This window comes from Carassius gibelio, chromosome A3, assembly GCF_023724105.1.
Source record: "Carassius gibelio isolate Cgi1373 ecotype wild population from Czech Republic chromosome A3, carGib1.2-hapl.c, whole genome shotgun sequence".
NCBI lineage: Eukaryota > Metazoa > Chordata > Actinopteri > Cypriniformes > Cyprinidae > Carassius > Carassius gibelio.
The window spans coordinates 12,668,830-12,680,266 of NC_068373.1; the positions used below are offsets into that span (position 1 = coordinate 12,668,830).

At 36.9% G+C, this 11,437-nt stretch overlaps 1 protein-coding gene across 1 annotated transcript; it reads left to right on the plus strand.

The window, feature by feature from the left end:
• Positions 1–461: 461 nt before the first annotated feature.
• On the plus strand, positions 462–10,164 carry LOC127947090 (band 3 anion exchange protein-like). The gene is made up of 20 exons (XM_052544027.1): positions 462–506; positions 646–701; positions 2,010–2,107; positions 2,196–2,242; positions 2,327–2,492; positions 2,977–3,112; positions 3,244–3,313; positions 3,485–3,527; positions 3,619–3,803; positions 3,885–4,086; positions 4,751–4,954; positions 5,440–5,588; positions 5,676–5,870; positions 5,988–6,233; positions 6,406–6,495; positions 7,377–7,543; positions 7,795–8,036; positions 8,184–8,353; positions 9,029–9,202; positions 9,444–10,164. Exons 1-20 carry the CDS (start codon positions 480–482, stop codon positions 9,489–9,491), a joined length of 2,715 nt encoding a protein of 904 aa, XP_052399987.1. The 5' UTR covers positions 462–479; the 3' UTR covers positions 9,492–10,164.
• Positions 10,165–11,437: the final 1,273 nt, after the last annotated feature.

Genomic DNA, 11,437 nt, shown 5'->3' on the forward strand with positions numbered 1-11,437 from the left:
TTCAGATAATTGTCTGTTTGTGGCTCTTACACAACCTTGTGCTGGTTCAGAGTGAGTCTCAGTTTTAAACCACTGAAAGACACGAAAACTGAGCTGTGATCTAAACCTCAGTGCTTATAAATAGAGGCCTTGTTTTTCTTTACTTCAATGAAATAGTCAAAGACATACAGAACATTAAAAACTGTATAAATTCATATTTATATATGCTAATGCAAATACTGTACATATTTTATGCAAATCATTTGAAGTCAAATTTACTTGGTAAAACATATAGTTTGATGAAACTCATTTGCTATGTGGCCTATAGTAACAGTAGATGAATGAATGAATGAATGAATGAATGAATGAATGAATGAATGAATGAATGAATGAATGATAACCAGTGCCTGTAGCAGGTGTGCAGTTCTTACTGTGTTATTTTTTTTTTCTTTGTGAATAAGGTTATGTGTGAGTTGTGGGACAGAGAGAAGACAGTTTTGATGATGGAAGCAGTATCGTTTGAAGGGGTGAGGAGAGCATCTCATAGCATATGTAGTTGATGTACAATAGTTCATCCATAGATTACATTTATTTAAGTCAAAATGTGTACTAAACAGTCTCTCTCTCTCTCTCTCTCTCTCTCTCTCTCTCTCTCTCTCTCTAAAGGATAGTGACATGTCTTATGAGGACAATGAGTCACCTCTACCGTCTCCATCCACTTTGTGAGTAGACCTATCACACACTTAACACACAGTGATAGAAAAATGCTAATAAAGTTATATCTGCTTCACTGTATTTCTCAACCACAGCTTAAGAATCCTATAAAAAAAAAAAAAAAAAAAAAAAAAAAAATATATATATATATGGTGTGCGGTGGTGTTTTAAAATGAGGAGGCAGTGTTATTATTGTCATTAAAATGCTGCCATAATTACATAAAAAAGAGAACATACATATTCTATTCTGTATTTTGTTAATATTCTTTTATTTAATATTTTAATACTAATTATACATTTCAACTGTTTATGCATTTTTATATTTATTCCAGGTTTCATTAGTTAACGTTAGTTAATTACTTTAGTTAGCATGAACTAAGAATAAACAAGCCTACTTCTACAGCATTTATGAATTTCAACATTTAGGCTACTAATGCATTGTTAAAATAAAAAGTTGTGTTTGTTAACATTAGTTTAAATCATAACCGATCATATCCAATTATAGTGCGATTGAGGCGATGCTTTCTTTCAAGTGACTTTTCCCCAAAAGAAAACAAACATACATAGCATTTTGTGCAACTGAGCTTAAACTGTAGTACATAAAGTACAACATGTTGTGTAAATACAATGCAATTTTAATGTTTTCATTTTACCATAATTACAATACGTTTTTACAAATTATTGAGAATAATTGTCGTGAAAATAACCATGTAATGCAATGCAATATTTATTTTTATTTTGGGGTTATATGCTACAGACATGCTGTTTGTTAGTTTTAATGAAATTGGATCTAATTTTTATTTAATAACCCATCAGTTATTTTATTTATTGATTTATATAGACACTTATTTTTGGGAGAAGCTATTCAGAAAGAGCTGTCATCTGAAAATCTCTAAAAATGTGCTATTTACTTGAATCTCTGATTATCGGTTATTATTTGATTGACTTTCATATGGAGTGTTGTGGGTATTGATGAATGTTCACAAGCCCAACTATTCCCTCCTCTAGTTAAATAAATAAACAAATAAACAAATAAATAAATAAAATAGTGAATTACTATGCACTACAGTACTTACAGGATCACTGACAGTAAAGTTGTAAAATGTCGCTCCCTTGTGGCCGACCAGGGCAGTGCTAGGAGGGCTGGACAGAGAGGTTTATGTTTCTTGTATCAGGGATGGCTTGAGTCAGTTTGTAACAGAATGGAGCTCAGTCTGCCCTATGGTGCATAAGATATGGTGAGTGTGCGCAGCTGTGACAGTCAGGTCTGTGCCCTGGTGTGTGTTGTAGTGTGTGCTCTCTGTCACACTGTTTAGGACGCCTGCGGGACACAAAGGCAGCTATGACTTAGAGCAGACGAGGCAGCAGGAAGAGGAGCAGCATCAGACCTTCACCTTCTCTAGAGACTTAGAGGGTGTGCTTGCTATACACATGCATCTATACAAACATAAACCCTGCATCTTACTGATTCACTGCTTATTTTTTCCATTTCCCTTCTTCAGCTGCCCGAAATACCAACACCAATGCCATCAAGAGAGGAGATGCAGAGGTGAAACACAAACACATTAATTCACTGACTCTTATCTTTGACTTCTTTGTAAAAATCTTAATAAAAAAATCTCATCCCCACTAGGCATACGTTGAGTTAAATGAGCTTCGTGGGGAGGTGTGGCAGGAAATGGGACACTGGCTGGGTTATGAGGAGAACTTAAGCCCTGCCACGGGACAGTGGAGTCAGTCCCACATTTCCTATCTCACCTTCAAAAGCCTCATTCAACTCCGCAAGGTCATGAGCACAGGTGAGACACAGAGTGACACATTTCCTTTGGCCTTTAGACACTTCAAATAAAGTGTAGAGAGAACAGGAATTGCATAACGTGTGTTGCCTGCATAAACACTGACATATACTCCTAACAGAGGCCCATATCTCAACCAGAGCATCTTAATTCACTGACTGGATCACAATAAGAGGGTTTATTTTTTATTTATTTTTTATCTTCGGCAGCAGTTCTCAAACTCATTGACTCACTGTTCACAACAATATCTGAAGGACCCCCTGCCCTGTTTATTTTAATTTACAGAAATGAGGAGTCTTTCGTAGATTAAAATAAGTAATTTATAACAAAGCAAAACAAACATATATTTGAAAAATTGAAACTCGTTGACATAATTGTATATATAGTGGGCTCCAGAACCCTTGGTTGAGACGCACTGCTCGGTGGTGGCCAGTTAACATTCACACTCACATTCGTTCTACATGTTCTTTATGGTGACTGTAACCAGGTGCGGTGCTGCTAGATGTTGATGAGAGCAGCTTATCCAGCATTTGTCAGAAGATGGTGGATCAGCTTCTGCTCAAAAAAGAGATCCAGCCAACTGACCGTGACGCTCTTGTAGCCATTCTGCAACGCAAGCGCAGGTTAGGCTCCTCGATATCTGTGTTTGTGTGTTTGTGTGCATATGGAGGACAGGTCACAGGTGTCTATATTAATAGCTGGATATGACTATATGACTATAAACCTTATATGAATCGCTGTTTCTGCTTCACAGTCAATTAGAGCCCACTTCGGCCCCTGGTTCAGCAGACATAGAGCTGCAAACATTCTCAATCACCAAACAGGTATCTATCTATCTGTCTGTCTGTCTGTCTGGATATCTAACTAAAAACCTATATCCTGCAAATAAATAAAATAAATTGTTAACTACATGACGATTTTCCAGACCTGTTTTACATTTAAAATGCTCTGCCAGTTTCGATTACTGACTTTTGGACTGTTCTGTTCCTCCTCAGCGAGACATGGTTGATCGTGTGGAGGCCTCTGTGGTTTTATCAGGTGATAGTACATTCATATTGTGTATTTTATGTGAACACATTATTTTGTTTTGCAGCCTACTTCATGCCCTTGTTTCTACACTACTCTCAAGGTGTGGTGGAGAACCTCCAGAAACCAGTGGTAGCATTTGCACGTCTACGGGATTCAGTGGTGATGGAAGGGGTTCTGGAAGCTCCAATTCCGGTCCGTTTTGTCTTCTTCCTCGTGGGCCCCAGTCACAGTGACATGGACTATCATGAGAGTGGCCGGGCCATGGCGTCACTGATGGCTGACTGGGTAAAGAAGAGCTACGGACTCTATATTATTAAATAGATCAAATAAAATGAATCATTTTCTGAATTCTGTCCCTGCAAACAGGTTTTCACTCTGGAGGCTTACTTAGCTACAGACGAGAAGGATCTGACCAATGCCATGGCAGACTTCATGGACTGCAGCATTGTGATCCCTCCCACAGAAATCCAGGATGAGAGCATGCTGAAGCCAATCATTAACTTTCAGAAGAAGATGCTACGTGAGAGAGTCCGCCCATATGACACCCGACTCCTGGTTGGGGGCAAAGGTCAGGCTTTATATGTTGACATGGTGATACTGGTGTCACTGTATTCATTCAGTTCACATTTTAAGCTATTAAATTCCGTCACTTCCCTGTGTGTATTTGAATATTAAATAATATAAACAGGCTGATGTTTATTCAATAATTTGGTAATGCTTTTAGGTCCTTACATTTTACAGTATTGTGCAGATTTCCTAGAGAATTAGTGTAGAATTGTTTATCTTATTTTAAAGGCTGCAGATTCAATCTAGGCCTAGGTCTTCTCGAGATGTAAATTTGACTTAATTAGAATTATTTCATTTTAGTGTAGGATGCTGGTTTGTCATTACTGCAAAATATTTAATATAGTTACACTTATATTCGGTAACTTAGCAGACACTTTTATTCACTAACAAATGAAGAAATCAATAAATGTATCATGAAAGACGCGATAATACTTTTATTAGTAAGATTTAATAAAATGCATGCTTTCAGCTTATCATACTACATGCTTCCTTTTTTTCTGTGTACATCTTGAGGGTTTAATACCTTCAAAATAAATATTTTTTTATATGCAGTCTAGAATAATCAATAATGGCTACATAGAAAAGTTCTCCTCTGCATGTGTCTAGGACGTCCTAGTCTTAAATCTGGAATTTCTTCAAATTAATTGTTGAACTGTTTTTTTAAGCCCAAACTGGACCTGAGAAGCCACGGGATGATCCACTGGCCCGCACCGGCTATCCGTTTGGCGGTATGGTTAAAGACATAAAACGCCGCTACAAGCATTACCTTAGTGACTTCAGCGATGCACTGGACCCTCAGGTGCTGTCTGCTGTCATCTTCATCTACTTCGCTGCCCTTTCTCCTGCCATTACATTCGGAGGACTCCTTGGTGAGTACATTCACTGCAAGCATAGACTAATCACACCATTGAAAAATAACTAAATATGCCTCATTTAGCATTTGGCTTGCAGTATAAAATCTGGTCCACATTCATCTTATTGTGGCCAATAACTGCCCACCTGGACCAGATGAAATCATTAAAAAGATGTGAGTCCATGTAATGCAGGTGTGCAAGACAATATACACAAGTTGATGCTTAAAAAACATTCAAACTGATCATGATGGTAAATCATATGACCCCAGTCTTCTTAACCGAAATGAAAAAAAGTTTCCACGCAGAACCTTTAAGATCCATGGAACTCTTCCATTCCACAAAAGGTTCTTAATAGTCATTGTAAAAAGTTTTTTTTAGATTTTTCAAATGCTCTTCAAATTATGAATAAAATATTTGGTGTTTCTTTGAGGAGCCCAAAACCATTCTTGGTTGAGTATTCCTTCATCATATGTAACCTTCCATTGCTTTCTGTGTTTCAGCGGACAAAACAGAGCACATGATGGGGGTGTCTGAGCTGATGGTCGCTACCTGTGTGCAGGGCATCATCTTTTGTCTGTTTGCAGCTCAGCCAGTGCTTGTCATTGGGTTTACCGGTCCATTGATGGTGTTTGAGGAGGCATTCTTTCAGGTGATGCTTTTATCAGTGACTATAGCGATTTAATGATTGTAGATTATCACCACCTACCATCTAAGTACAATCATCTTTCCCATTCAGTTCTGCAAGTCTAATGGCTTTGAGTACATCGTGGGCCGTGTCTGGGTGGGCATGTGGTTGATCATCATTGTGGTGGTGATTATGGCAGTGGAGGGGAGCTTCCTTGTCCGTTTCATCTCACGCTTCACCCAAGAGATCTTCTCCATCTTGATCTCTCTCATTTTCATCTATGAGACCTTTGCCAAGCTTATCAGGGTATATTCAGCCTTCAAAATGGACACACACTAAATTAGATTAATTCACATCATATAAACCGTAATGAAATCTTCAGTTTTTGCTCTATGCTTTGTACTCTTTCTTTAATCTCCGCAGATTTTCAAAACCCATCCTTTGATTTTGAACTACGAACACTTGAATGATACTTTGGAAGACCCCTTCCACCCTGTCAAAAAGATCAACATCACGGTTCATCCTGATGGCAATGTTACTGAACATCATGAGATGATAGAGAGGGCTTATCCTAACACTGCCCTGCTGTCCATGTGCCTTATGTTTGGCTGTTTCTTCATTGCATTGTATCTCCGTGGGTTTAAAACTAGCACCTTCCTTCCCGGCCCTGTAAGTGTGCTCAGTTTACCTTTTTTATTTAAAACTCTGATACTGTTTAGCCAAAAATAGGTTTAAAAGTTCAAATAACAATGGAGAACAGAAAGACATTCTAGCAATTATGCCATCCAGCCAAGCCTTTAAATGTAAATCATGTTACCATTACAATACTGTACACCACCAGATCCGTCGAATGATTGGAGATTTTGGTGTCCCCATTGCCATCTTCTTCATGATTGCTGTGGATATCAGCATCAGTGATGCCTACACACAGGTTTGACTAACATTAATCATTTAACGTAGTTTGCTGTTATTGGTTTTCTCAATTGCTTTGGCACTAACTTTTTCTAAATTGTAAATGCAACTGTCACAACGGTTTTATTAGATTTTGCATGTCTGCAAAATATTTAAATCATGCTTCGAAAAGCAATGTCTCCAATTATTTTTTGGGTGTCATTGTGTGAGCTTTACTGATTTTTTTTCCCATGGCAGTCAACCTCAGAAATGTTTGTAATATACAAATTAGATTTTTGTTCTACTTTCTTTGCTGACACAGTAGGTAAATGTTTACTGGGAAATCCAATACTGTAGTACACAGAAAAAGAATATGCATATTTGTATGCATAAAGTAAAAAAAAATAAAAAATACATATTGCATCTAAATAAAGAGTATGTATTTGCATGTCCATTTGTACATGCAGTAAACAAAACTAAAAAAAAAATAATAATTTAACAGAATGTAGCACTACAAGTTGCATGAAGTAGTGTGTAAGGGTGTGATGTTCCTACATGTTGTCCAAAAATGGTAGTGATTGTTTTTCACTGAGAATCTACTCATCTGTTTTGCTCAACGAGCTAAGTGCAATTAGTTATTTGCAAATTGCTGTACTTTCTCTTTTTTCACACAAGTGCCAAAACACTTAATTAGCTTAAACTAATAAAAAATTCAAATCTGATGCGAACAAGAAATTAACTGTTAAAATCTGAACTTATCGTTTTGAGAGAGAGAGAAAAATAATCTTATTAGAGAATTGACCCTAATGAAGATAAACATGTTTTATTCTTCTGGACCCATAGAATTAATGGATTCAAATAACCTGGGGTTTTGAACATTATAATGGATAGTTTCAATATGTTTTTCACTTCCTGCTTTAGAAACTGGTGGTGCCAAAGGGGCTGACCGTGTCCAACACATCTGCTAGAGGCTGGCTCATCAACCCATTTGGTGAGAAGAAGCTATTCCCAGTTTGGATGATGTTCGCCTGTGCTGTTCCTGCCTTGTTGGTCTTCATCCTTATTTTCCTCGAGTCCCAGATCACTACGTGAGTGTGATATTCAGAACAGAGCACATTTACATTCCCACTGGGTGAAGACACATATGCTAGAAGATCTTCATTATAAAAAGATACAATGAAAATCAGTATATTATGCTCACCAACATTAATTTAATCATAAATGCAGTAAAAACAGTAATACTGTGAAATATTACTATAATTTATGATAAAATTAAGATTCATGCAAGGATTTTGGTGGAGCTACTGCCTTAACCTCACACCTTCTCCTTACCATCCAGGCTGATCGTGAGTAAGCCTGAGAGAAAAATGGTCAAGGGCTCTGGTTTCCATCTGGACCTCCTCCTTTTGGTGTTCTTGGGAGGAGTTGCCTCTATCTTTGGTGTCCCCTGGCTCAGTGCTGCCACTGTGAGATCTGTCACACATGCCAATGCCCTGACGGTCATGACCAAAGGCCCCAGACCTCAGATTGAACGCGTGATAGAACAAAGAGTCAGTGGTATTTTGGTGGCCGTGATGGTTGGTGAGTTCCAAGCCTTTTATCTGATATAATGATACGTAAACAAAATGTGATTTGAATTGCCATTCAAAAATATGAAGTCAACATAATTATACTTAATAAAATAATATTAAACAATACACAGAATAACTAAAACTTCTTTACCCACAGGGGTCTCGATTCTAATGGAGCCCATCCTGAAGATGATTCCTATGACAGCTCTGTTTGGGATCTTTCTCTACATGGGTATCACTTCACTGAGTGGCATCCAGCTTTGGGACCGTATACTTCTGCTTATTACACCCAAAAAGCATCACCCACCTGCTCCATTTGTCACCCATGTAAGATTCAATTACAGATACACATATACATTATAAGGACAAAGGTACACTATTGTTCAAAAGTTTGGGTTCCGCCCACTTATTATTTTTTTTTTTTTTTAAGAAACTGATTCTTTCAATCGGTAATGATGTTTTACACTGATCAAAAGTGACAGTAAAGACATTTATAGTGCTACAAACCATTTCTATTTCAAATAAATGCTGCTCTTCTGAACTTCCTATTCATCAAAGAGGAAAAACTGTATATTAAGCAGCACAGCTATTTTCAAAAGTGATAATTATAAGAAATGTTTCTTGAGCAGCAAATCAGAATGATTTCTGAAGGAACATGTGACACTGAAGACTGGAGTAATGATGCTGATAATTCAGCTTTGCCATCACAGGAATAAAATATATTGCAAAATATATTCAGTATTTTAAATTATAGTGATATTTCACAATATACTTGTTTTTATTGTATTTTTAATTAAATGAATGCAGTGTTGGTGAGCATAAATACTTCTTTTTTTAAAATGTCATTTAAAATCTGTTATCAAGCACAAACTTTTGATCAGTAGTGCATGGTGAAACCCAATAATTAGAAGGCGGTGTCCACATACTTTTGGCCATGTAGTCATAGTTTACTTATCCATCCATCTACAGTACCAATCTCTCTCTCTCTCTGTTTCTCTACAGGTGCCTACTATGCGTATGCACTTGTACACTTTGATCCAAGTGATGTGTTTGGCGATTCTGTGGGCAGTAAAGTCTAGTGCATTTTCACTTGCCCTGCCCTTTGTCCTGATCCTCACGATCCCTCTGAGAATGTTCATGACCGGTCACATCTTCACTATCATGGAAATGAAATGTGTAAGTATCTCTTTTATAGGCCTGGGACCCCTATGCATTTCTGCATGACCTTTTCACACACCATGTCTTAATAGAAAACAAAGCTAGTTAAAAAAAAAGCTATATGAGCCCTTCAAGTTGTATTGTTTTATACCGATATGTTTTCCTTAATTATTTTCTTTTCCAGTTAAAAACACTCATTCACACCTACGCATTTTTATTTGTCTATGTTGTGACTGCTTATGTTGTCATCCTTTTGCAGCTGGATGCAGATGATGCAAACGTGAAATTTGATGAGGAGGATGACTAAAATAACCCCCCAAAAACCCTGGATGTCTTTCTTGATTACAAGCCACTATGAATTAATCGTACTGTGTGCATTACATGAGAATCTTTTGCTTATATTTTTTAACTGCTGGCATTCAAATCTTAATTTAACCAATCGATATGTCTTTATAGCTTTAAACTTTAAGAATTAATGCACACCTAAAATTCATGAACCGTTCATATGCATTCCATAGTTGTTCGTCACAATCTTTTCCTACTTCTGTTTACTTTTTCATTGAACATTATCCTTTATTTATTTTTGTGTGTGTGTTTGTGTGCCTGATAAGTTTTTTCTTCCTTTCTTCATTTGGGATTTATACATCCTGTTTATTTATTTTATGTAGTCAGGCTTCCGTGCAAGAAATCTCATGTCCTTGTGAAGCATGTCAGCTACACACCAGCTTGAATGTAAATCCTGTCCTGTTTTAACAGGTGATGCCTATGCAAAATGTGCCTTTATATTTCTTATTAGAATTGCAATGTTTCAGGGACACCATACCTGTAAATATTATAGGCTGACATTTACAGAATGTTACCACAGGTTACTATTGCAAAGATTTGATACTTCAGATGAATATTTAGTTTTATGGATGCTTGGTCTGTTATGGTGTGTGACTTTGTATAATGATTAAAATTCTTTAAAACATCTAAAATTATTATTAGTAAACGAGCCTTATATTCCTGTCTTAAATTAGTCATCGGCACAAGCAAACACATCCACTTTTCCAGCAGACTTGACTTCACAGGAGGCCTGGGCGGGCCTGACCCACCCAATCATGAACTTGGCCCACCCTGGCAATCACCCTCCACCCACCTTTTGGATGTCCAGCCCATTCTGTGAGTCTTATGAACTTCCTTACATGTTAAAGCTGGACTTGCTTTTCTGAAAATTAGCAGCTTTTTACCAGTGATTCCCAACCAGAGGTACTTTAAGACGACCTTTTTTATTAATGTTATTATTTTTCAGAAAATATAGGAAAACACACATTTTCAACTTAAAATGCAGTGTTATCACTTGGTTCAAATAATCCCATTATAAAAATTGGTCTGTACACATACAGTACAGACCAAAAGTTTGGACACACCTTCTCATTCAAAGAGTTTTCTTTATTTTCATGACTATGAAGATTGTAGAGTCACACTGAAGGCATCAAGGGCTATTTGACCAAGAAGGAGAGTGATGGGGTGCTGCCCCAGATGACCTGGCCTCCAAGTTCACCGGACCTGAACACAATCGAGATGGTTTAGGGGTGAGCTGGACCACATTCAGAAGGCAAAATGGCCAACAATTGCTAAGCATCTCTCGGGGAACTCCTTCAAGACTGTTGGAAGACCATTTCAGGTGACTACCTCTTGAAGCTCATCAAGAGAATGCCAAGAGTGTGCAAAGCAGTAATCAAAGCAAAAGGTGGCTACTTTGAAGAACCTACAATATGACATATTTTCAGCTATTCACACTTTTTTTGTTATGTATATAATTGACTGAATGAGAAGGTGTGTCCAAACTTTTGGTCTGTACTGTATATATATGTGTTTACATTTTTGTCAGTGAATAGTGTATACTCTACCATTTGGAGTTGAAGTTGGTTATATTTTTAATGCTTTTGAAAGAAGTCTATGAACTATGCTTACCAAGACTGCATCTACTTGATCAATAAACAGTAAAAATGGAAAATTGTGAAATAATATTACAATTCAAAATTATTTTTTAATTTAATTTATATTATTAATTATCATTTATTTCTGTGAAGACATTTTTAGCCATTTATCACATGAGAAATCAGTAATCATTATAATATACTGATCTGATGTCCAGTAAATATTGTTGAAAACAGTTGTGCTGCTTAATATCTTTCTGAAAACCATGATTATTTGATGGGCAGAAAGCTCAAAATAACATTTGAAAAAAAAAAAACATTAAAATAAACA

What these genes read in the sequence shown, in the direction of transcription:
- LOC127947090 (XM_052544027.1), top strand. Translation starts at nt 480, where the DNA reads ATGATGGAAGCAGTATCGTTTGAAGGG. An exon ending in ACTCCTGGTTGGGGGCAAAG is followed by an intron (nt 4,087 to 4,750) that starts GTCAGGCTTTAT and finishes TGTTTTTTTAAG; the next exon opens with CCCAAACTGGACCTGAGAAG. An exon ending in TACATTCGGAGGACTCCTTG is followed by an intron (nt 4,955 to 5,439) that starts GTGAGTACATTC and finishes TCTGTGTTTCAG; the next exon opens with CGGACAAAACAGAGCACATG.